The 26,955-nt window shown below is 39.7% G+C and overlaps 1 protein-coding gene across 2 annotated transcripts in view; it reads right to left on the bottom strand.

Moving 5' to 3' along the window:
* Window positions 1-26,955, bottom strand: part of SNX24 (sorting nexin 24) — a 171,767-nt gene that overhangs the window by 83,981 nt on the left and 60,831 nt on the right. The window contains exon 2 of one of the 2 annotated variants that reach the window (XM_060091892.1): window positions 19,473-19,616. The exons of the other annotated variant lie outside the window; for it this stretch is intronic. Within the exon in view, the coding sequence (XP_059947875.1) occupies window positions 19,473-19,565 (93 nt within the window). The 5' untranslated portion in view covers window positions 19,566-19,616. The remainder of the gene's footprint in view (window positions 1-19,472; window positions 19,617-26,955) is intronic. 2 annotated transcript variants of the gene reach the window in all.

Raw genomic sequence — 26,955 nt, 5'->3', positions numbered from 1 at the left:
AGTGCCTTTTAGGTTAATTTCTTCCTAACCTGCATATTCATCTCCAGTCTCAGCTGGCTAATTCTGCTGTTTGCAAAACAGGGAAAATGTAGTAAAGGTTCATTTTCCTTGCGTGATATGAGTGACAGCTTGTGCTCCCACCTCCAGGAGGTTGAAAGGCCAGATGAAAAGGCTCTCTGGGTGCACTAATTAGTAGGCACTAACATGACACTTTCTTGATTCTTAGGTCAGTGGGTCAAGACGGGGAACAAGGGATGAGGAATATTATGAAATGCTCATGAGAACACGATGTTAAAGTGGGTGGGGGAAGGCCGCTTGACAGGAGCTGAAGAGAAGGTGCTCTGTTATTTCCTAGAGTTTGTCTTTGACTCCTGCTTTGCTGAGCGAGAGTCTGTCATCACCAAGATGAAGCGGAATTGTTCCATGACTTAGTAAGCCTGGGTTCCCATTTCAATTGCCCTTCTGAGGAAAACGAAACTAAAGTTGAGGTCATGTGACACTGAAGAGTGTTAAAAGCAGGCTTACTTTAGCCCTAAAAAGAACTACTTAAAGTTAGAATATGAGATATGAGGTTACACACCTTCATTATGAAAATAGATCTCTATGGCTCTATATTTCTGCTTTATATGCAAATGTGGCTTTTTTGGAAAGCCAGAAACTATATCATCAAACATAAAATGTGTTCATATTTTTGCACTCCTTCCAATTAGAAACAAAATCTTCTGTTCCATGACTCAGTTTAAGAAACCTGCTTTTATTAAAGTGGTAAATTTCTATCAATTTAATCAACTGTTTTTTTCCCCAAGAAATCCCCCTAAAAAATACTTTTCTTTGGTGAATTAGTGAAAATATTTTCTTCTCAAAACATATGCATATGCTTCAAACTCTCGGATATATGTACATTATTTTCTAGAAAAAAATTCTGTTTACTAGTTCACTAAAGAAAATTATTCTTCTGCAAAGACCGTTCAAAGCCAGGAATACAATGAGGAAAGCACCCTGAGAAACACCAACAAAAGAAGCATAGCTTCAACTTGGGGGCTTGGTTAATAGCATACAGAGCCCCCTTTTTAGTGTCAGGTCCCAGATTTAAATCAGGACAATGTGGGAGCAATGAAAGTAGTTTCCATCTGCTGAGCTACATGAAATAAAATGAAGTTACGTTTTGAGTCCAGTTACTTGAGGCTTCATCACAAAAACCATCACTTTAATTGGCACGTTTGCTGAAGAATCCACAGAAGGAGGAGAAAGTTGAAGACTCGGTAAGGTTCAACCTACTAGGTTGCCCCTCAGGTGCCCCCTCCTGAAAGCCAGGGATAAGACACATTACACAGCAGCTGTCTCATGGAATGTCATCCCTTCTATCGACCAGATGGCTCCATTACCAAGGTCCACAGTTACTTTTCACAATCGCTAAATTCACTTTGGGTGCAGGGGGGGAAGTATTATACATACACACACGTGCACACACAGGGAAAAGTATGTGATAAATTTTAATTCTAATATTTTTATTATGTTGCCATTTTTAAAATGCACAATATACCTAATACTGTTAAGACTTTCTTCTTTTAAATTCTGGGAAAACACCTTGCAAACGAAGCTGCTTAATCAGAATTTCCATGACAATATGAATGAAGCAAGAAATGGAGTCAGTTTAATAAATCTTATGTTCCTAAATTCCATACCAGACTTCTTTTTTTAAAAATAGTTTCTGATACATGTTTTCTCTGCTGCCAGGAAAACTCTCTTCTTTCTTGGCTTTCCTGGCAAGCTCCTAGTACTTGTTCTCTGCCTCTAAGGTGGGGGCAGCAAAGGATGATGTTTGGAAAACACGCAGCACAGTATCTGGCATTCATTCATTTAATTATTTAACAGATATTTACTAAGGGACTACAATGTGCCCAGGAGTTGTTCTAGGCTCTGAGGATTCAGCAGAGAAGAAAACAGAGAAGAGCCCAGTCTTCGTGTCTTCATGGAGCATACATCCTTTCTAGTGAGGAAGGCCCATCATAAACATATAAACAAATATGGTGAAGTCGAAACACAAAAAGTGCAGTGAAGAATACAGCAGAGTGACGAGACAGAGCTAGACAAGGGTGCTGTTTTAGACAGTGTGGTAAGAGGAGGCCTCTCGGAACAGAGGGGCAGTGAGAGGTACAAAATCTAGAGGGACACCGGGAAAACGTGTAACAAGAGTTGAATGTGGTTGCCTCTGGAATTTCAGACCGGGGGTGGGTGGACAAGGGCTATTTGTTTTTATTCTTTTTTAAATTTAAGGTAGAGCCTAGAGCAGTGTGATATCCACTTCTGGCCAAGATAGAGTAAAAGGGAGCAGTAACCCTCCCACTTGAAACAACTAAAAAACTGGACAAGTATGTGGGGAAAGTGACTCTCAAGACATTGGACATGAGGAAATGAATGACAGTGAGAGATGGGAGACAAGCAGAGTGAGCCCTAAGGTTACCCCAGGCAGAGCCATGAGGCCCCCTGAGTCAAGGACAGGGAGGGGGAGAGTGAGGGAAAGCCATAGCGATTCAAGTTCCCAGGGGAGAGTTTTGGAGAGGAGTGAGTTGCACACAGAGGGAACTCCTGAGACCTGTCAGAGGTCTCCCTCCAGCATTCAGCTGAATCCTCAGCAGCACATGAGACTGGGGAAACTACCCAAGGACAAGAAGAGATTAGAGAGAATAGCACTCAGAGCTTAGACACCTGGGCACAGTGCCTGTTCCCAAAAGCCAGGATAGAAAACCTCTTAATTCATGAAGTATTCGTTAGAGAATTCAGAAGGGTCTTGTCTCAGGAGTGGAGCTAAAGTAACATAGACTAAAAGCTCTTTTAGTCCAGAGCAACAAAGCTTAAAAGCAAGACCTGAAGAGAGCAAATTATTTCTTAGTAACGTAGCCACATGCCAAAGCGAAGCTCAAGAATATTTTTAGGAATATAAAAATATTCAGCACCCAACAAGATAAAATGTACAAAGTCTAGCATCTAAGCAAAAAGAAGCAAGAAAATTCAACTCATGATGAAAAGAAAAATCAATCAATAGAAACTAATCCAGAAATGACACAGATGATGAAATTAGTAGACAAACGCATTAAACTTGTTATAAGAAAATTTCTTATGTTCAAGAACCTAGAAGAGGGCTTCACTGGTGGCACGGTGGTTGAGAGTCCGCCTGCCAGTGCAGGGGACATGGGTTCAAACCCTAGTCCGGGAGGATCCCACATGCTGCAGAGCAACTAAGCCCCGTTTGCTACAACTACTGAGCCTGTGCTCAAGTCACAACTACTGAGCCCACATGCTTCAACTACTGAAGCCCATGTGCCTAGAGCCTGTACTCTGCAACAAGAGAAGCCACCGCAATGAGAAGCCCGCACACCACAACAAAGAGTAGCCCCCACTCGCGGCAACTGGAGAAAGCCTCCGTGCAGCAACTAAGACCCGACACAGCCAAAAATAAATAAATTTAAAAAAAAAGAATCTAGAAGAAAGGTTCACTATATTAAGTGGAGGTATGGAAGCTATAAAAAAGACTTAGACAACAGGTCTGGGTCCTATTGAGGAGATAAAAAATGTCTGTGATTAAAAAAAAAAAACACTGGATGGGATTAATAGTGGGTGAGACACCACAGAAGAAAAGGTAAGTAAACTTAAAGACCTGGCAAGAGAAACTGTACAAAACAAAATAGAGGAGGAAAAAACTAAAAGGTAAATCAACAGAGCATCTGTGAATTATGGACTATGGGATGACTTTAAACATCAAAATGCATGTATAATTAGAGTCCTCACAGTAGAGGTGAGACGGGGGAGAGGGGCTGGGGAGAAAGACAAATATATTTGAAGAAATCTTGACCAAAATTTTCTCAATTTGGTAGAAACTATAAACCCACAGATCCAAGAAGACCAACGGACCCAAGCTCAAGAAACATAAAATAAAAAGCAAAAATCCAAGGCAAATCAGAATCAGATTGTTTAAAACCATTCAGAAAGAGAAAAATCTGAAAAAGTGGCCAGAAAACAGAGACAATACATAGAAAAGGAAGAAAAATAAGTTTGAGAGCAAATTTTTCAAATATTTCTATAAATAACCAACCCTATGAGAGTGAGTCAATGCATATATACTTCAGTTATGTAAATATGTTCTATGTAAAGTAGCATGTAAAAAATCAATGTACAGTTTAATGTCAATTACATTTTTTTTTTTTTTTTGCAGTATGCGGACCTCTCACTGTTGTGGCCTCTCCCGTTGCGAAGCACAGGCTCCGGACGCGCAGGCTCAGCAGCCATGGCTCACGGGCCCAGCCGCTCCGCGGCATGTGGGATCTTCCCGGACTGGGGCACGAACCCGTGTCCCCTGCATCGGCAGGTGGACTCTCAACCACTCCGCCACCAGGGAAGCCCCAGTTAAATTTTTAATTATTATTTTTAAAGTATTTAGGTAATTTTTCCCAAATGGTAACACCAATAATAACAACAACAAAGACTTTTATAACACTTATATAAAGGCACTGCTCCAAGCTCCTTTACCATGAAAATCACTCATTTAATTGTCACAACAACCCCACATGGGATAGATACTATTATCTCCATTTTACAGGTGAGGAAACTGAGGCATGGATTAAGTATCTTGCCCATGGTAGCTACTGATACATTTTGAACTCAGCAATTTGGTGCCTGAATCTGCTTCTTAATCACTGCACAATACTGATTCCCAATGAACAGAATCCCTTATATAGTCCTGTTCACTGGGGGAAACAAAACACGTGCAAGTGGGAGAAACATTCTGGAGTGAGGACAATGCCTTCCATCCAGTCTCCTCCCAAGGTTCTGTCCTCTGGAGGGGCTTTGCAGGAACAGAGGACCCTGGGCAGAGGGGTGGTGGTGGTCTTGGCATGAGTTCCTTATCCCTAACTATCTGCAGCCTGTGCTCCTCTCAAGCAAACACTGATCTATATAAAAAGCATACAATTCTATAGAGTAGAAAAATACTTTTTATATTACCTTTTCTTGTCAGGATCTGTATCCATACCACCCCCTCAGTCTCCTTACACTGTGGTTCCAAATCTCAGCTTGTATGGCTTTCGCTAATTAAACTTAAAAGCTTTTGCACCACAAAGGAAACCATAAACAAGACAAAGACAACCCTCAGAATGGGAGAAAATATTTGCAAATGAAACAACAGACAAAGGATTAATCTCCAAAATATACAAACAGCTCATGGAGCTCAATATCAAAAAAACAATCCAATTAAAAAATGGGCGGAAGACCTAAATAGACATTTCACTAAGGAAGACATACATATGGCCAAGAGGCACATGAAAAGATGCTCAACATCACTAATTATTAGCGAAATGCAAATCAAAACCACAATGAGGTACCACCTCATGCCGGTCAGAATGGCCATCATCAAAAAAGCTAGAAACAATAAATGCTGGAAAGGGTGTGGTGAAAAGGGAACCCTCCTGCACTGTTGGTGGGAATGTAAATTGATACAGCCACTATGGAGAACAGTATGGAGGTTCCTTAAAAAACTAAAAATAGAACTACCATACGACCCAGCAACCCCACTACTGGGCATATACCCGGAGAAAACCATAATTCAAAAAGAGACATGCACCACAATGTTCATTGCAGCACTATTTACAATAGCCAGGACATGTAAGCAACCTAAATGTCCATAGACAGATGAATGGATAAAGGAGATGTGGCACATATATACAATGGAATATTACTCAGCCATAAAAAAACAAAATTGAGTTATTTATAGTGAGGTGGATGGACCTAGAGTCTGTCATACAGGATGAAGTAAGTCAGAAAGAGAAAAACAAATTCCGTATGCTAACGCATATATATGGAATCTAAAAAAACCCCCAAAAACGGTACTGATGAACCTAGTTGCAGGGCAGGAATAAAGAGGTAGGCATAGAGAATGGACTTGAGGACAGGGAGTGGGAGGGTGAAGCTGGGGTGAAGTGGGAGTAGCATTGACATATATACACTACCGAACGTAAAACAGTTGGCTGGTGGGAAGTAGCAGCATAGCACAGAGAGATCGGCTCGGTGCTTTGTGATGACCTAGAGGGGTGGGATAGGGAGGATGGGAGGGAGGCTCCAGAGGGAGGGGATATGGGGATGTGTATGCATATGGCTGATTCGCTTTGTTGTGCAACAGAAACTAACACAGTATTGTGAAGCAATTATACTCCAATAAAGATCTATTAAAAAATAATAATATTATGTGTTTATGCAAAAGAATTTTCAAAAAGTCCAAAGGGTATAAACTGAAAAGTATGTTTCTTACATAAGAGACTTGTATAGGTCCTTGCCAACTTAAGAGGTATCTTAAATATCCTTTCAGAAATTGCCTATACTCATATAAGCTCTGTATGTGTACATGTAATAGAAGTTATTTTATTTTTTTACACAACTAGAGCTATAGCATATAGTTCTACTACTTTATTTTTTCTACTACTTTTATTTTTTACTTTATTTAATACATATCAGACATCTTCATTAATCAGCACATTTTGACATACCTCATTCTTTACTGGCTACATAGTACTACCATGTACGATTGTTACCATACTTTGTTTAATTCGGACCCTAAGATGGATATTAAGTTACTGTAGTATTTTGCACTGTATATTTTTTAATATGTTTATATATGTTTATTTATATATAAATATATATAAAACATGTTTATATGTCTCTATATATATTTATATTTTATTTACATATATTAATGATTAATGTATCTATATATAGAGATATATCTCATCCTTGTTCCTGTACATGTACTTACACACATACATATATAAGATAAATTACCAAAAATTTTGCCAAATTTATCCCCTCAAATGTACTAAGTCACCCTGCCACCAATAGGATATGGAACGCCTGGCCCATCCTGATCAACACTGGCTATTCGTCACTTTGACAGTATGATTAGGAAGTGAGAACTAATTGGGTATATTTTGACCAGTGTTTATAGTGGCATAGGTGTCCATTCCAACTATCTCACATAAAATCACAGAGACCTGATGTACCTGTCTAGGCCTCTACTCTTGTAGACATCCTTGCCCTCAGAGATTTCCAGAAATTCCTCAGTATAAAGCTAAGGAAGCTTCGTGTAACTAAATAAACATATTAAGGTTTTCATTTAGATTTGTTTAAAAAAACAGAAATTATATTGTTCCTGTGACTAAATTATAGCCACAGTCCTAAGAACATTAAATCCTTAGGCTTCAAACTGAAAAGTAAAATAAATAGTACTTTAAAGAGAAGATTTCAATTTGTAAGTGTGGTTTTGATTACATGTTAGAGCCAATTTTTTTTCCTTTGCAGTAACATTTCTGAAAATAAACTATAAATAAATGATAAAATATTTCATAATTTGGTTTGCACCTACTTTTTTCAGGAATGTATCTAAAAAACAAAATAAGCTTAAGCTAAAGATGGACTTAACCCATATTCCAGGTTGAATGATCTCTGTCTTCAGAAGCTCATACCTTACAAAGTTATTTATTTTCAACGAAAGCAAAAAAAAAAAAAAAGTCTTTCCTAAATAAAAATGTCTAATAAATAACTTTTAAGTGCCTTCCAAATACAGATGGGGATTCTATATAAAAATAAAGTTTTAGTGACCTTTCATATATATATATATTTTTGTTTGCTTGTTTGTTTGTTTAGTATTTGTTCAGTTAGTGCAAGATGTACCAAATATTAACTCTGGGCTTGAAATCAACATATTCTCCTTCTTGAGTAGGAATAAGCAAGAAAGATAAAATTTAAAAGGCTGTTATTTAGATACTATAAAAAGTTGTATCTCTAAAAGAATGATCTACTGTGTGCCTACTGAGGGCCAAGCTCTCAAAGGTATTAATTCACATCACACAAAGTTTTTTGTTTTTTTTTAAATAAGGGAAAGATGATAAGAGACCCTCTAATCATAAATTTTTATGATATTTGATGACTACATAAATTTAAAATTCAATAAAACTAGTGTAAAATTTTAATTTGTTCCTACTCAGCCTTAAATCAACTTTCCTCTGTTCTAAGATGCCAAACTGTGATATATTATTAATTTAATTATACTATTTTCGGTTGTGGAGAAGCTGCCAACAACTTTTTTTCCCGTATCTTTGAAAACATCTAAATTTCAGAAATTTTTAAATGTTTTAAGAGAAAAACATATCGCTTCAAATAAACCACTGCTTAAAGAAGAAGAACAATTCTCTAAATAATTGCCACTAGAGAATAGCTGTGTAAGAGTTGGGCCTGATTAAATTTGTGTGTACATATACATTTTTTAATATGATTCTTCTTTGCAAAGAAAACTCATGATATCAAAAATGACCCAAAATGATTAAAATCACTGATAAAAGAACAAAAATAATAAAAACAAAAACAAAATTAGAGCAAGAACAAACATCAAAGACAAAAGAAACCTGTTTCCTAAGCTGGAAAGATCAAAAGGGTTTACCATCTCCCAGGGAAAATAATATACCTAATACTCTGGATCTTTTAAAATTACAATAATGAAAAAAAAAGTACTGCCAATATACTGATGGAATAAAGTAGGAACAGAGATCAGAATGACCAAACTTTTTCTATGCTACACTAAATGCCTCCCCACTCCTTGAAAAGTAGAGCAATGTCTGCAGAATTTTATGAGAATATTATTTTATAATCATGCAAATTATTATTCACATGTGAAGGCAACAAAAAGTCAATCTCAGTTGTGGGCAAACTCAGAAAACAAATAAAACACACAGCCTTTCGAAAAAAAATTACTGAAGACATAGCACTGTCAATGGAAAGATTAATCAAAATTAAGCACTTAAAATACAGTAATATAAAAGGCCAGCCATTGTTTTTGTTATCATCAAAGACTCTGATCCAGGGAAGGAGTAAATGAGTACAAAGAAAGACAACGTTATAAAGTGGCTGCTACTCTAAGAAGCTGAGGACAACTCCAGCAGAAAGTACACAGTGGTTTCATGGCCATTTGGAGCTGGCCTCCTCACAGGCTGCCCTGAGGCTCTCCTCTACAACTGAAAGGCTTGTAGTTGAAGTAGCCTGGTTCATAGAGTAACAAAAGAATCCACAGAAATCCATCGGAAACCTGGTTCCAAATTTTGGCTTCATATGCCTTCAAAGGTTGATGGTGAATGATCTTTAACCTAGAATTCCATATCCAGGCAAATTTTCTACCAGGAAGCCAGGAAAGTGCTCTTTTCAGACATGCAAGAGGGAGAGTATTTTATGTACTATGTACACATTCAGGAAATTCTCTTTGAAGATTTTTTTTAAATGGAATTCAAAAAAGAAGCCAAGAAACTGTGGACCTAATCTACAGACAATATCGGGGTGTGGGGGAATACTAAAATGCCAGCTATGCAGTCTAAAAAGTATTCAAATTAGAGTAAGAAGCCAAAGAGTTCCAAGGAGAATGCTTTCAAGAAGAAAATGGGTATGATTAACACCTATTATCATTAAAAAGCTTTCAGTGACAGCATCAAAGCATTCACCTTTCTCTGCCAAGAAAAAAAAAGTGCTTAAGAATTCCAAGAAAGCCAACTAAACAAAACTGTATTCGAGGTACAGTTCCAAATATAAAGCAAAATAAATGTAACATGACCTAGTACAGGTTAGAGAACAAGAGTGTCCATTTGAAGTAACGCTTGAAACATTCTCCACTGAGCAGTACAGGTTTAGTCATTTATACGGCTACATTTCCTTCCTTACAGTTCCCAAAACTTGATTACACAGTGAAAATATAAATATCTGTACACACACATATATAATTATAATATTAGGAACATCTGGGAACATTAATTACTGAACTCAGCTTTTAAAATCAATCTATACAACACGGAAGACAATTATTTTTACAGAACAGACTGTAAATATTTTTTGTCAGTATAAAAAATAATGGCATAGTGAGCAGAAAATAGGAGATGAATGGGGGAGGAATTGGGTGTAAAGGAAGTAAATGGGGTCCAAATCTTTTCGTCTTACATAATTGGCAGTCAAAGGACACTGCTTAAAAATTGGTAGATGAAGAAAGTGGTTCAAATTACAGAGTAACAAATATAAAGTTATAATTTTAATGATGAAATTAAAATCATATACATAGTGAAAATGGAGTGGAGGGGAGTGAAATACAGGAGTGGAGTGAATTCAATTCATATTTCTAACTGGAGGGACATAGAGATTTTCTAAGACACCAAGAAATCGAGATTCAGATATATTACTTAGAGTAACAGTGCTTAAAACAAATAAGCAACTTCTCAACTAACTTCTGGTTCTGGAAGGTACTAGACATTTAATTTTTCCTTTGACATGTTTATGCTGAAATTTTTTCCATGTATATGAAGTACTTTTAGATAGTCTAAAAATGACATAACCTCTGCTAAATATTTTTGTTTCAAAATCTCTCTGGTTATAAAGGAAATATTTTGTTGAGTTTATTGATATTTATAGAATTAAGGGTTTTCAGTCTAAACCCTACTACTGACTAATTTTAGCTCCCCAACTGATTACTTGATTATGAAAAAGTCTTCATTTTTCTTTTCCTCTTCAGCCATATCTATGACACAAAACCAATCAATCAATTCAGGGTGAGGGAAACAATGCACTCAAATACATCAGGTCATACATGTTGATTTGTTAACATAGTTTTTCATTAGTTTCAATATCATTATTAGTCAAAATCTTTGACTTAGATTTTCTATAAAATGTGAATGCTGCTAGTTCTTTGCTTACCTGAATTGTTATGGCAATAAATCACATACTATGTTAAACAAGCATTCTGGAAGATAGATGCTTTATGAGATTTATTATTCTATTTTATGACCTGCTTTGAAAGAAGGAAAATAGATAAGTTTTATCTGTACTACTTACTAACTTGGGCAAATCTCTAAGTATCTTTGAGCCACAGTATCTTCATTAATAAAATAAGAATGATAAAATGATGTCTACTGTATTAGTTTGTCAGATAATAAATGTCTTGGTGCTTTGTAAGATGCTCTGAAATGGAATGAAGAATTGATAACTATGAAGTGGTTGACAAAGATGCCGGCAGGAAGAACAGAAGGGCTTCCATGGGCATTTGAGGACAGCCTTCCTGACAGGCTGCTTAAGGAATGGATTTGTGGTTGAAATAGCTTTCATACAGAGGAGCAAAAAAATCCTTCATTCTTCTCTCAAACTACTTAGTTATAGACTGCATCTCCTTATCACAAGCTCTTGGCTTCTGCAAAGAGGAGCAACACCTCACCTCCCTCCCAAATCCTCCAGAACCAGCCCCAACACATCAATTCAATCTTACTTCCCACAGCTCTCCTGCAGAAGCCAATCAGCCAAGTCCTTCCTATATTTTCCCCACTCTAGGCACTGAGGGCTTCTGTTCACACAGGAGCCTCCCTCTGCCAAGGAGTCCTCCTATCCTCCCTTCAGCAGTCAAGTGAAATTCTACCTCCATCCCAGAGCCTTCTGGAATGTCAGACATCACTGTTTTCCATACCTTCCCCTTAAACAGATCATCTAAGTGGCACAATCATATTATTTAAAATACAGTCACACTCTCTAATTTTCAACAAATGTATTCCTCTTGACTATTTCATATAAATATGTATTATGTGCGCCAATGGAATTTTTTTAGGGGACAATAATCATCAAGAAGAACCTACAAGGATGTTTTCAGAAAGCATTTGTAATATAATACTAATTGAAAGAGCAGTATAAAATACTTTATGCATACTATGCTGTTGCCTATATAAAATACACATAAAAGATAACAAAGGAAATAGGTCAAAATGATGTCTGAGTGGTAGAATTACAAATTATTGTAATTTTCTCTATAATCTACAGTTTTCACCAGAGCATATATCACTCTTGTAATTAGGAGAAAGTTTAATCAAATTTCTGCCTTCTAAAGTTACACTAAATCTTATAAATGATAATTATTTGTTTTTAATACAACTATCAAGTTCTTATGAAATTCATTTTTGTATTTCCATTTACATTCATTGAGCATCTGCTATGTGCCAAGCACTCTGCTATGCTCTATACAACAGCAGCAGCAGCTACCATTTTTGAGTGCTTACTATGGACTACGCAGTGCTCAAAGCACTTCATTTATTAACTGATTTAGTCCACACAAGATCCTATAATGTAGGTACTGTTATTATTCCCACTCCATATGTAAGGAAGCCAAGTCAGAGTGTGTTACATAACTTCAAGGCACAGAGCTAGGAGCTGATTCATAAACCCAGATAGTCTGGTTCCAAACTCCACAATCTTAAGCCCTAGAATTCTATCACTAGAAACAATGGTGAGCAAACTCATAGTCCTAGCCTTTATATTATTATAAAGGAAAAGTATAAAAAGGTATCTGAGCTATACTCAATATGAAATGCTTACTTTAAAAACAGGTGAGTGCATAAGAGAGGACAGGATTTGCTCTCAGGGATCAGGGGAGCTTTCTCTCAGGAGTTGTTTCTGAATAGATCTACAGTAAAAGTAGGCAAAAAGGAGGGGCAAGCATTATAGGCAGAACATGTGCAAAGGCCCTGAAGCAGAAGGTAAGAGGATGGAAGAAGCTGAGTGCAGTACAGCCAGCCTGTAAGAAGAGCATCTCTGCAAGAGGCTGGAGAGGAAACAAAAGGCTAGCTTCATCAACTGCTCAACAAGGACGTGCCAGGCTCAGTTCTAGTCACTGCAGAGAAAACAGTGAACAATACAAACAGAGATCCCTAACAAAGCTTACTTATATTTTAACAGAAGGAGGACAAAGACAATCACACAAATAAATGCACACTAGCTGATGATAAGTGCTACGGAGAAAAATAAATCAGAGTTAATAAGGACAGAGAGGGGCTGGATGAGCGTGTGTATGACTAGTATATGGGATGGTCAGGGAAGGTCTTACTGATAAAGGTGTATTTGAGCAGAAACCTTGTATTAGTTTTCTATTACTGCTGTAGCAAACACAACACCCATTCATTATCTCACAGTCCCACAGGTCAGAAGTCCAGTGCACGTGACTGGCTTCTCCACTTCAAGTCTCACTGGGCTAATATCAAGGTATTGGCATGGCTGGGTTCCTTTTGGTGGTTCACTGGGAGAAAACCCGTTTCTGTCTCCTTGTGGTTGTAGGACTGTGGTCACCATTTTCTTGCTGGCTATCAGCTAAGAGCAAAATTTCCAGCTTCTAGAAAGCAGCTGTATTCTTCAGCTCATGGTCTCCTTTCGCAATCTTCAAAGCCAGCAACAGAAGATCAAGACTTTCTCATGCCACATTTCTGTGATTACTTTTCTGCTTCCTCTTCCACTTTTAAGTGGAAGACTCATGGGATTATATTGGCCCCACCCAGATAATCTAAATTGTCTCTGTGATCTCAGGGTCCTTAACCTTCATCACATCCATTAAGTCCCTTTTGCATGTCAGGAAACATATTCACAGGTTCTCGGCATTAGGGTGTAAACATTTTGGGAGGCTCATCCTTCCCTTTACCACAGACCTGAAGGAAGTGAGAATATCTGGTTGTGGGAGCAGGGCGGTCCGGGCAGGTTGAAGATTAAATGCTTGACATGTTTATATGCCTAGAGTGATGAGGAGGGAGAAGAGTTAGAGGGAAGGTCTGAGCGGTGGTGGGGAGAGGTGAGTGGAAGTAGAAACGACAGGACAGGCTGATAACTGGATGTAGAGTTTCTTTTCTTTTTTTTTTTTTTTTTTGCGGTAAGGGGGCCTCTCACTGTTGTGGCCTCTCCCGTTGCGGAGCACAGGCTCCGGATGCGCAGGCTCAGCGGCCATGGCTCACGGGCCCAGCTGCTCCGCGGCATATGGGATCCTCCCGGACCGGGGCACGAACCTGTATCCCCTGCATCAGCAGGCGGACTCCCAACCACCGCGCCACCAGGGAGGCCCGGATGTAGAGTTTCTTTAAAAAAAAAAAAAAAGAAAGAAAAAAAAGGAGGAATCAAATATAATGGTGAGGTTTGGGGCCTGAGCAACCAGAAGGATGGTGGTGCCAGTAACTGAGCTGGGAAGACAGTCTCTGGGGGCAAACAGGAGCCCTGCACTGGCCGTGTTAAGTCTGAGATGCGTGTGAGATAGACATTAAGTGGAGATGTTCAGCAGGAGTGAATTAACACGTCTGGGGCTCAGGGAGAGGTCTTGGCCAGAGATATAAATTTGGGAATCATCAAAGTGTGAATGTGATCTAAAAGAAGACTGGATCTGATCAGCTAGGAAGAGAAGTTTATTTTGAGGTCTTGAGATCCTATTAGGGCTTATGGTTTTCCATTCTAGCATGAGAAACCTTTGCTACTTTTTAAAAGTCTCCCCCTTCTAAATTAAACTTCTCTAGCTCCTCTAGCTGTCCTTCATAAGACCTGGTCTTCAGGTCTTGCACTACTGACCACCTTCGAGTTAAAATATAGTTTGTCACTGATCCCCCTAAACTGTAGAATCCAGGACTTGAGGGAATATATAGCCATTTCCCAATTAGTGAATGGATTGTATCTCCCAAATCCATAGTTGAGGTAGTTTAAAACCCAGCACAGATTTTCTCATAGAATCAGTATAAAAGATAGATTTCAACTCATAAAAAACCCTGTTTAGGGGCCTCCCTGGTGGCGCAAGTGGTTGGGAGTCCGCCTGCCGATGCAGGGGATGCGGGTTCGTGCCCCGGTCTGGGAGGATCCCATATGCCGCGGAGCGGCTGGGCCCGTGAGCCATGGTCGCTGAGCCTGCGCGTCCGGAGCCTGCGCGTCCGGAGCCTGTGCTCCGCAACGGGGGAGGCCACAACAGTGAGAGGCCCGCATACCGCAAAAAAAAAAAAAAAAAAAAAAAAAAACCCTGTTTAGCCCATAATATGCATAAATTACAATAATAATATTTTAATTTCATCCAGCAGCTTTTCAGTACACAGTGGCTAAGAGTTCTGGCTCTTGAATCAAACTGCCTGGGTTTGAATCCTGTGTCTTCTATTGCTCTCCTCTGGGCTCGGCTAACACTCCATGATTTGGGGCAAGTTATTTAAGCTTTACAAACCTCAGTTTCCCCACCTATAACATGAAGTTTATAATGGTATCTTTCAAATAGGTTTGTTGTCAGGATTAAATGTGATTATCAGTGTCAATAATTTACCATATTATCTGGCATTTAGCAAGAATTCAAACAAGAATGTTATCTATTAATATCGTTATTAACATCTAGTCATTGTTACAACTGTTTCTTTATCAGCACGGGGGAGGGAGACTTGGTGGATAGAGAGGGAAAGAGATGATTCCTCAGGAGTGTGACCTACTCATCACACCCATCCATCTCTACAAGGGAGAAGGTACTTTTCTCCCCATCCCAGAGCTAGTTGAGCCTGCAATGCACACACGTGGTAGCCTCTGCACTCACCTTTGTCAGCGCCTACTCAGAACCCTGCATTCCTGATGAGGCCTGACCACTAAGACTTAGAGGAACCCTGTCTTCCCTCCATCTTAGTTTAAGATTCCATATCTTCGACCCGTATTCTTCTGACGGTTTTTGGAAGCCATATCTCACTGTTGGATCACAGGGCCCTGGAGGTCAAATAAAACCCCAGGTCTTTCCCAAGAGTTCTGGAACAAGTGATTGTGAGAACTGAGGTCAGACTTACAAATGACGTGTTAAATAGGATCATGTCCATTTCAACCTATCGTACAAGGATGTTGTAACTTTTCTGAAAATTGATGCTGTCATCCAAATGAGGAGCCAGTGTTTTTGCCAAGACTTGTGTCATCTGCGAATCTGAAGTCCTTCTTTCATCCAGGCCCGAGAGCTCTCTCTACAACCTCCCAGCTGGTCTCCCTGCTCCACTCCTGTCCTGTAACAATCTGCGTTTCACAGCAGCCACAGCGGCCCTTTTCAGGCGTCAGATCATGTGACTCCCCTGCTGAACTCCTTCCGATGGATTTCCATCACTCCTGGGACAAAATTCCAGTCCCTGCTCCAGCCCACAAAGCCCTATACCAGCCAACTTCAGAGCCGCCTTCTTTTCTTCAGCTCCTAACACACCCCTCTTACTCACACTGGTCTATCCGTAGCAGCCTCCTTACTGACCATCAAATATATCAAGCACTTCCCCAACTCTACGTTTTCTTGGTTTTTGTTTTTTTGTAGTTAAAAATAGTTTAATGTGATTTTATTATATTTTAAAACATTGTTCTGGGAAGGCCAACTCTAAGTTTTGCAGTGCTTTTTTTCTACCTAGAAAGCTTTCCCCTCATTTTGTTCAACTGCTGTTCCAGGTCACCTTCTTAGAGAGGTATTATCTAGGCACTCCATCTAAAACAGTGACTCTAGCCCCCCCACCCTTCTCTACCCCCAGACCTGGCTTTATTTTTCTTCTTTGCATTTACCATGGTCTGGCATTAACACACACACACACACACACAGTTGGTTGGCTGGTCAGCTTGTTGGTTTATTGTCTGTTCCCCAACTAAGTTAAAAGCTCCATAAGGACAGGAACCTCATCTATTTTGTTCACTGTCGTAGCCCCACTGCCTTAAAGAGCACCTGGCATCAAAGCAGGCTGAATACAGGAAATAAATGAGGAAGGAAAGTGAGCAAGTAATAAAGAGCAGGACAACACACTGGGAAGAACATGTCTACACCTTAGTCCAGCTCAGCAGTCTGATAGTGAAAAGGGTAAGATGAGTTATTTTTCTTAGAGAGAACAATCAGTAAGTTAGACATGACAGAGGCAGACAGTGATGAATAAGACGGTTTCTTGTAGAAAGTTTGTTGCAGCTGATCAAAAGAATACTGTTCATGAGGGCCTGAGAGCCATGAAAATAGCTTTGAAATACAGCCCTTTTATTAAAAAGAAACTATCAATCTTAATAATTAGTACCATTTGGGAGAAGCTACACGATATGGTGGAAAGAATGCCAATCTAGAGTCAGACACCCCCGACACCCAGATCTGGCACTTGCTAGCTGTGATTCCTTACAGATATCACTTATCCACTTGGAGCCTTAATTTCCTCATGTGGAAAGTGGGGATGATAATACCAATTTCTTAGGACTGGTGATAGAGTAAATAAATAAGACAAGGTATATAAAGCACTTAGCACCCAGCCGGGGACATGACTGGCGCTCAACACATTCTAGTCTCTTCCCGAATATCACTGGGTTTCTCCCAAATCTAAATGGAATTTGAGGCTATTAATAGCCTTCATTTCTCTAACACACCATGAAGTCCTATGATGTGCTACGTTTATTTCTTAAAAAACATATTCTCACCAAAAAAATCATGTAATTCAAAAGTTAAAGTATTCCCCCTATATATACATACATACACATAAATATATATATGCAGATAGATAAACAGAAATAGGTAGATAATTATTTTTAACCCAAAAAGGTGCAAAGGTAAGCTTGGGTGGTGGAGAATTACTGGTCATCCATGACGAGTCGGGCTCCTTTCTATAGGCATCAAGGAGATGAGATTCAAGATCCTCCTGTGTTCTCTCAATACTGAACTTTTATGGTACTCACTGGACCCCACAGAGGAAGGTTACTTGGGCACAGGCAGTTTGCTATATGCCTGCCAGTTTCAAAGCTCTGCTGCTCAGCCCTGAAACATGGGCAGAGAGCAGGTGGAGAGGATCAAACTCTGGGCCCTAAAAAAAATGCAGACCATTTTATAGGCTCTACAATCAAGGATCCTGAAGAGGCACCCTGTTGTTCCTGCTGAGAAAGAAGCGGTTCTATTCTACAAACAGCTGTTAGAGGGCACACATCCACAGTTTTAAAATGCCCATCTACGCAAAGAAAGGAAGCTCTTAAAGATTGTAGAGTTCTCAACCTTCTTTTAAAACTCCATATTTTAATTCTTCCTAAAAAAAAAAGCATTTATCAAGTATTTTACTCTCCCAATATACGTTTGGTTTAAAACCATTACACTGTAAAAAAAGATGATGATGATGACATTTCTTTATCCAAATATTTATTGAGCACTCACTACGTGCTAATTCCCATTCAAGGTGTCTGATACCTATCAGTGAAGTAAAGTGGCAAAGAGCACTGCCCTCATGAAATTTACATTCTAGCGGGGGAGACAGATAACAATAGATATATTTTAAAAATACGTAAATTATACGGTATGTTTTAGAAAGTGATTACCTGGTATGAGGGGAAAAACAGAGCCAAGTAAAAGGAACTGGGAGTGCTGGGGGGAAAGTTGTAATTTTAAATAGAATGCTCAGAGTGGGCAGCACTGAGAAGATGGCATATGCAGGTGATAAAGTTTCATCACAGAACTTAACTTAGTAAGAGCTTTTATTTATCATCCTAAATTTAAGTTAACCTATTACTCAACCATAAAAAAAGAATGAAATAATGCCATTTGCAGCAACATGGATGGACTTAGAGATTATCATACGAAGTGAAGTTAAGTCAGCCAAAGAGAGACAAATATGTTATCACTTATATGTGGAATCAAAAAAAAGAAAGAAAGATACAAACGAACTTATCTACAAACCAGAAATAGGCTCACAGACATAGAAAACAAACTTATGGTTACCAAAGGGGAAAGGGGGTAGAGGAATAAATTAGGGGGTTGGGATTAATATATATACACTACTATATATAAAATAATCAACAAGGACCTACTGTACAGCACAAGGAACTATGTTCAATGTCTTGTACTAACCTATAATGGAAAAGAATCTAAAAAGAATATATATATACACATAACTGAATCACTGTTCTGTATACCTGAAACTAACAAAACATTGTAAATCAACTATACTTAAATTAAAAAACATTTAAGTTAACCTACTTTTAAAAATGCACTGATACATGATTGTTTAAAACCTAAGTTTACCTAATGAAATATTTACAACTAAATTTCTGTGTTTAACCGAGTACCAACTTTTCTAAGTCTATATAACACACACCAATGCCAAACACTCTCAGAGAGAAGTCTGGACTCTAAAGAGGCCAGGCCTCAGCATGTATCACTGTCATTCTTCAAGTAGAATCAGCATTTCTAGCCCATATATTAGGAACTGCTGAAGAGGAAAAAAAAAAAAAAGGACATTCCAAGAGTTTCTCGTATTGATTTCTTTTATCCCAAACAAAGAGATTCTCCTAGTAACAAGATATGTCATAATCACCTAATTTGCCTGACTCCTTTAAAGAAAGAACAATGGATTCAAGAAAAGGTGTTGACTCGTAAAAATATAATCATTTTGCAAGATTCTGTTGTTTGTATGGGTCACTTTCCCTTAGTGATATAGGTGGCCTCTACAGAGAATCGGAAAATGCATTAAGTCTAATTCCTGTCATTCCCAAGAGCCTGAGCTAAATCTAAAGCAGCCAAAATGTGAAAACTCTAAAGCTGCTCCTGAGGGCAGGAAGGATAAAGCTTCTTCTCCAAGACTTATCTCTAGATTTAATGTGCTAGACACTCACAGTTAAATTACCTCCATCAACTGGACACGATCATTTTCTTCTTTCTCTCCACAGTGTTTCTGCACAAGCAGAGCCAGTGCAACTGTGAACCTCGTGCCAGGCATTCCCCTTCAGAGCACAACACACCGATTTGAAGGAAACTCTCTGATGAAGTCCTTTCCCAGACAAAAAAAAAAAAAAAAAAAAAAAATGGTTCACAAGATAGGGAACTAACACCTCCAGCCACCACTGGTTCATTCCTTTTCCAAACATTCGCTCTGTGATTTTTTTTTTTTTTTTTTTTTTTTGCGGTACGCGGGCCTCTCACTGTTGTGGCCTCTCCTGTTGCGGAGCACAGGCTCCGGACGCGCAGGCTCAGCGGCCATGGCTCACGGGCCCAGGCGCTCCGCGGCATGTGGGATCTTCCCGGACCGGGGCACGAACCCGTGTCCCCTGCATCGGCAGGTGGATTCTCAACCACTGCGCCACCAGGGAAGCCCTGCTCTGTGAATGTCTGAGCACTCTACTCCTCACCATGGCTTTGCCAAGGCCATCCTAAATTTTACAAACTAAAGTGTACAAGAGCAGTGTAATACGGACACATGAAAGCATTTCCAGACAGAAGAGCTGCTTGGCCCTCAAAGATAAATAGTATATCCAATTTAAACATCGTTGAGAGTAGAAGAGTTATATTCATTTCATTATGTAACTTTTCATGGGATATATTGCAAAAGTAAATTAATCTGCAAAGTTACATATGAAGAACAGACATAGAACAAAAAATGTATAATTATTTCTCAACTAATATGTGCACATAAGTGGATATGAATTATTTGTTTAACACAGTGGCACCAAACTGAAATTGAAATATGACTTTTAAAAGTGAAAAAGTATTTTCATAATAATAAAAATGTAAATGACCTAATATTTAGTAGAAAAATGATTAATAAATCATAGCACATCATGTCTCAGAAGATGTATTAACATGAAATGAGATGGTTAATCTTGTTAAAATTTTAAAAAATAAGAGCAGGCTATAGAGAGAGTACATTTTCATGTTTAAGGAAATATCATAAGAGTGTACATATATGTGTATGTACCAAAAAAGCTGGAAGAAAAAAAAACACACCAAAATGTTTTGAAGGGATGGAGAATGTTTTTTCTTCTTTTCACTTGTCAAGATTATTTTCTCCAATTTTTTTCTGCACTGAAGATTTATATCTCAAACCGTTTTCTGAAGTTTTGAGTGAAAATATTCTCTAATGAGAAAAATAAGCTGTGAATCAGATATCCTGGGTTCCAGGTCCCTCTTTGACACTTAGCCATACAGACAGAAAAATCACTTCTCAGCATTATGCCTGTTCATCATCTATGACATGTGGGGGTTGACCAGATGCTTTCTAACATCTTACTATTTTACTTATGTATATCGTAACAACTGTGTATTGCTTTGTCACATATATTTCTCTCCACATCCACTCTAAGGCAGAGACTGTGCCATATGCACATATTCTTGCGCTTTGCTTTACACACTGATCAGGGCAAACAAATGTTAACCCATTCACAACTAACCGTGCATGCTAACGCCTACTGTTCAAAAATCACTACCTTCAGGGTCAGATTCTATTTAGTTAGTTGTCTTACACTCTCTCTCTTACCAAAAGCAAATTCTCTTCTCAAGGCAGACAACCCTGCTCTTTACTCTACCCACTCTCCCCTACTCTTCCACCCTGTGTGTAATTTCTTTTTTAAAATTTATTTATTTATTTATTTATTTATTTATTTATTGGTTGCTTTGGGTCTTCGTTGTGGTGCACGGGCTTCTCATTGTGGTGGCTTCTCTTGTTTCAGAGCATGGGCTCTAGGCGCGCGGGCTTCAGTAGTTGTGGCATGAGAGCTCTGTAGTTGTGGCTCACGGGCTCTAGAGTGCAGGCTCAGTAGTTGTGGCGCATGGGCTTAGTTGCTCGTGGCATGTGGGATCTTCCCGGACCAGAGTTCAAACCCGTGGGAGTCCCCTACATTGGCAGGTGGATTCTTAATCCACTGCACCACCAGAGAAGTCCCTGTGTGTAATTTCTGGCTGTGAAATCAGAGGGCTTTATCAAATGTAAGCCCCAGGTTCATCTGGGGCAGACAGTGTCTTTCAGAAAGACTGGACCACATGCCCTCTGCTCAATTCTCATGTCTTCTCATCCCACCGCTTCTTTTTCTTTTACAAAATGCTCACCCCTCTTTCTTCCTCAGCCTGCAAGTGAGTGCAGTAGAACCTGTGTAGAACTATTTACCTGAGCTCTCTAGTTTCTAGACGTTTCCCCTTGCTTTGGAGGGGAACATACAACATCCCACTGTCAGAGGCTGTGAGCAAACACTTGCACTCACTCTCAGGAAGGGATGGACAAGGCCAATAGCTCGCGGCTAAAAAGATGCAGCTAGGATATCCATGATAAAGTGACACATAAAATCAGGTCCTTCTGAAGTCATTCTTCTAAAGTTGTTATAACCTTGGGCCTCCACAGTATGAGAAGGTTCATTGGGTCCCAATGTGTGTGAAGTTTGTAGCCAGTCTGGTGCCAGTGGGGAGCTAGTCCATCAGCTGGCTACTCAGCTGGCCCCTCTCCTGCTACTGTGCAAAGAGCATACTGTCCATCTGACAGGTGAAGAAGAGGTACCAGTTTTGTTTTGCTTTTTTAGTTAACATCATTATATCTCATTTTAATTATTTTCCTAATATCTGAACCACCTGAGTTAATCTACTGTTGGGATCTCTTTAATATGCTTTCTGAACTAAATATAACTAAAATGACTAATTTTTCTGGACACAAAGTCAAAACACTGCACCAAACCCCACAGAAGCAAGTCAAAACAAGCCCTCCACTACTTTCCTGTTCAGGTTTTCCTGTGTGTGCAAGATATGACCTCCAACTGAGTTTTGTGCTTTTTTTAATTCAAAGATATTCCTACTTCATTAACACAATTCTTCATTTTTTACTTCTTCGTTAGTACCAAGGAGAAATTCCTGGCTTTAAAAGATTCAAATGACTTACATCAAAATCAGACCTGGACTCTCTCCTCTCAACATCCAATTTACATGAAATCTCTTAGAGTTTCTCTGCTTCCATAAAATGCGGGTGCCACTGTGCATCAGGCCCAGGTTTGCCTCTTTGCACAAACAGTCCAAAATAGTTTTCCTGATCTGTTTCAACTTGAAGTGTTGTCAATATATGGATTGTTTTGCTTTCTAATTCAGTGAAAAATCTAGTTTTCCATTAGTCTCTGCCTTTCTAATTTTCGATACAGCTTTACTAAATGTAATTATTAAAGGCAGATTCAAGAAAGCAATTACTGAGCTACCGGTTTGTACTTCTGAAGTCTTAATAAGTGGCAAAAAGCTGTAATTGCACTAAGAGTATAAAATAAATTTTTCTATGGATTAGATATATACACCCTTGAATCTGTATATGGAGAGACATATTTAAAACAGTATATAAAGCATGCTCTCTTAAAACACAAGTTTTAACCTGCATTGAAATTTTATTCAAAGGCAGTGATCTATGCTGGAAAGAGTAGAAAAGGACATTTCAGAAAGACTACATTCTGATCTTTCTCCAGGACTCTGTGACTTTGGTAAACCACTTAACTCCCCTGGATCTCCTTTTTCCCGCCATCTGTAAATATGTGAGAATGTTAAACTAGATGGCTACTAAGTGCTCTCTCAGCTCTAAAGTTCTAAGAACTATTTATTAAATTCTTAATCTCTGCTAGGCTCAGTATTACACACACACAGAGCTTCCAAAGCTTAAAATTTAGTAAAGAAGGACAATATAATTAATATTAATAATATAAAGCAATATGTAAAAGTGCTATTCCAGTGACATAAACCAAATTAATTTTCCAAAATGTCCCAAGGAATAAGCTTCACATGTGAATGGAGGATACAGCTTCTTTGACAGTCATCCAAACTATATAATTTGGCTTTCTATCTATAGGCAAACAGTGGAACATTCATTATTTGGTCACTTAACACTGGCCTTGGGCAAACAACAAACTCTGAATGGAGCCACTGTTCCCAAACCAAAACGCCTCTGAAACATTTAGTAGTCATGTAGCGATCACTGAGCATACTTATCTCAGGACTGTGATATTATTTATTAACTCACGAGACGCAGAAGGAGCCGGTTACTATCACTGTTTTACATACGAGAAGACTGCAAACGAGAAAAGTAAATGACTTTTCAAAAGTCTCATAGCTAATCAGCACTCTGTCTTCCAGAATATGATCACGGGCAGCCTTTCCAACAAAGTTAATTAGTGAATGGGCCATAGGACCCCTGTCCCTGTGACTTTTTCACTCTCCAGAAAAATCTTCATTTCTCTTAATGATGTCCCTTGGTTTGTCAGCACCATTCAAAATGGTGCCTGCAATTTACCAGAAAGCTACAGCAACAACTCTAATTCTACCTTATATGAATTTAGTTGATATGTGAAGAATTTACCTTCATGACTTCTAGAAATCTGTGCTAATGGATTTTGGACAGGGTCCTTACACCAAGGCCTTAAAATTTATATTCAGTATCATCACTACCACCATTATCTGAAGGAACATCTGCAAACTCAAAACCACACTGCACTGGTTTCTTAAAATCCTCCTTCATTAAGGTCTAAGAACCAAATTTGAAGTCAAGGGAAAAAATGAAGAACAGAAACCATCAGGCAAACAAACGACGCACTTATTCTTTTAATTCTAAGTTGAAAACCTGTATACTACGTCCATACTGAATCACCCTTCACTCTGGATGCTACATTTTAAGAACATCACTGTCACATGAGATAGTCTTTTCCATGGAGAAGCCACGGCAGGACCACAGGTCTTTCCCTATGGCATTTGAGGAGCAAGGAAAGATGTTTACCCAGGGGGAGCAAATGCAGTCTTTAAGTATTTGCAGAGCAAATGAGTAAAGGGATCACAATGAAGTTTTGTCAATCTCAATAACAAAATTAAGGCCAGCTAGTAAATTTTCTGTAGAGTCTAAAGCTGAGGAAAAAGATCATGACATAGAGTTTGCCATGCAAGCATGACGAGCCCACATCCCAAATCACCCACCAGATAAGGCTGAACTGACAGTTTCTAGGCAGCTTATGTGAAAAGGATTACTATTCAACCCACTTTCTGGTCAGTGATTGTATTTTGGGAAAACAGACTACATGCCACTGTTAAGCAAACAACTCCTGTCTTTAAAGTGAGTCAATAAGGGCAGGGGTGTCATTAAGCCAGAAAATTAGCTAACATAAAATCTGAGATGCAGAATGTTAAAGACCCCAGATCTACTACTCAAAGAAAAGCATTTTACAAGGAAGCACCAAGATCGAGACTCAGAGTAAAAGCTTCTAAAACACAAAAGCACAAATAATTATAAACACTAAATCTGAAATAGTCACTTGAAAGAATTAAGAAAAGTGGGTAAACATCCAACTTCTAGCTTTAAAACACCAAGAGGGGCTTCCCTGGTGGCGCAGTGGTTGAGAGTCCGCCTGCCGATGCAGGGGACACGGATTCGTGCCCCGGTCTGGGAAGATCCCACATGCCGCGGAGCGGCTGGGCCCGTGAGCCATGGCCGCTGAGCCTGCGCGTCCGGAGCCTGTGCTCCGCAACGGGAGAGGCACAGCAGTGAGAAGCCCGCATACCGCAAAAAAAAAAAAAAAAAAAAACACCAAGAGAACAAACAGGGCTCCAGTGATGAACCTTAAGAGGGGCCACAGAAAATATACCAGAAGGATCCAATTACACAGAGGAGCCGAAAACAAAAAGCAGAGATCCCTGGAAACAGAGTCAGGAGCACATTTTCCTCACGCAATCAGAATGAACAAGTCACATGTGTGGACACAGACTCCTAATAAAGAAACAAAAACCAGGGCCTCCCTGGTGGCGCAGTGGTTAAGAGTCCGCCTGCCGATGCAGGGGATACGGGTTCGTGCCCCGGTCTGGGAGGATCCCATATGCCGCGGAGCGGCTGGGCCCGTGAGCCATGGCCGCTGGGCCTGCGCATCCGGAGCCTGTGCTCCGCAACGGGAGAGGCCACAACAGTGAGAGGCCCGCATACCGCAAAAAGAAAAAAAAAAAAAAAGAAAAAAAAAAGAAACAAAAACCAGACACAGTGAAAAGTGCTGTGGGTTTTGTCTTAATTCTGATACTAGGTAGCCATGCTCTCCTGGATAGGTCATTTACTCTCACTTCGGCTTTAGTTACTTTATCTATTTATTTAGTGAAAATGTACTGATCACTTCTATGTGTAAACATGTGCTAGACACTGGGCATACAGTGAACTAACAGCACAATGCATAGTCTTATAAATGCTCTGTGGGAAAGGACAGACTACTGAGAGCCTGAAATAGGACATCCCAGTCAGGGCTAAGTCCCTGAGAAAGTGGTGCAGAAACTGAGACCTGACACCTCAGAAAGAGGTGAGAGAGGAGGTGGACAGGGCCAAGGGGGAAGGTTACTTAACTAAAGCAGATTCACTTGAGCAGCCAGACTGTGAGACTGGAGCTCGAGGGGTGGGGGCAGGGGGGAAGGAGTATCAAGAATAGTCCTTAGGTAGGGAGGGGCCAGACCACACCGGGCCCCTTAAGCAACACTAGAGATTGACTGGCCTTTACCAAATGAGCAATGAGGAGCTGCTCAGTGTCTGAAGCAGGAGCTGACTTGATCAGATGTGGAAAAGAATCCTGCTGACTGCAAAACTATGGATTCCAAAGAGTTTGGAGTGGATGGGGAAGACTGAGAAGGAAGTTATTAAGTCTTCTCCAAAGTTCTGTTTCACACTGAAAACTTTATGTTCCTTACGTTTTCATGTAAGCATTTTATAATTACAATATATCAATTTAAAAATGAACTTAGTCATAAAAATTACAAAACTCAGCCTTTAAAAGTGGGATAGTTGGCCTTTTAAAAATGAAGTCACTAGGATCTTTTAAGAACCCTCTCATCAAAGGCTATTCTCCCTTCCACATCCATGCAAGACCAAGAGAAGGCTGCTCTGCTGGTTAAGACAACAGAGAAAACCACTGTAGGTGGGTGGGCACTCGTCTAAGGAGGGAAAGAGAGGGCTGGTCGTCCTCCACCTCACCTGGAATGTGTGGAGCCCCCTCCTGGGCAATGAAGGCAGTTTTCAGGTGTTCCCAGAAGAAACAAAACCAATCAAGAAAAAGTAGGGGTGGGAGTGTGGGGGCAAGTGAGGGGAAAGGTGGGGGGGGGATGGGGACACTACAAAGGGTGGCCGAAGGAGAATGCAAAAGCAGAAGGCATCCTCAGGGCTCTATCAATGCTGGATCAACAGTGAAGTCGGGGCTTCACTGGTGGTGCAGCAGTTAGGAATCCACCTGCCAATGCAGGGGGCATGGGTTCAAGCCCTGGCCCAGGAAGATCTCACATGCCACGGAGCAACTAAGCCTGTGCGCTGCAACTACTGAGCCCACGTGCCGCAACTACTGAAGCCCGCCTGCCTAGAGCCCGTGCTC

This window comes from Mesoplodon densirostris, chromosome 3 (assembly GCF_025265405.1).
Source record: "Mesoplodon densirostris isolate mMesDen1 chromosome 3, mMesDen1 primary haplotype, whole genome shotgun sequence".
Taxonomy (NCBI): domain Eukaryota; kingdom Metazoa; phylum Chordata; class Mammalia; order Artiodactyla; family Ziphiidae; genus Mesoplodon; species Mesoplodon densirostris.
Note: the sequence above shows the minus strand (reverse complement) of the source record. Positions and strands in the feature narration are given on the sequence as shown.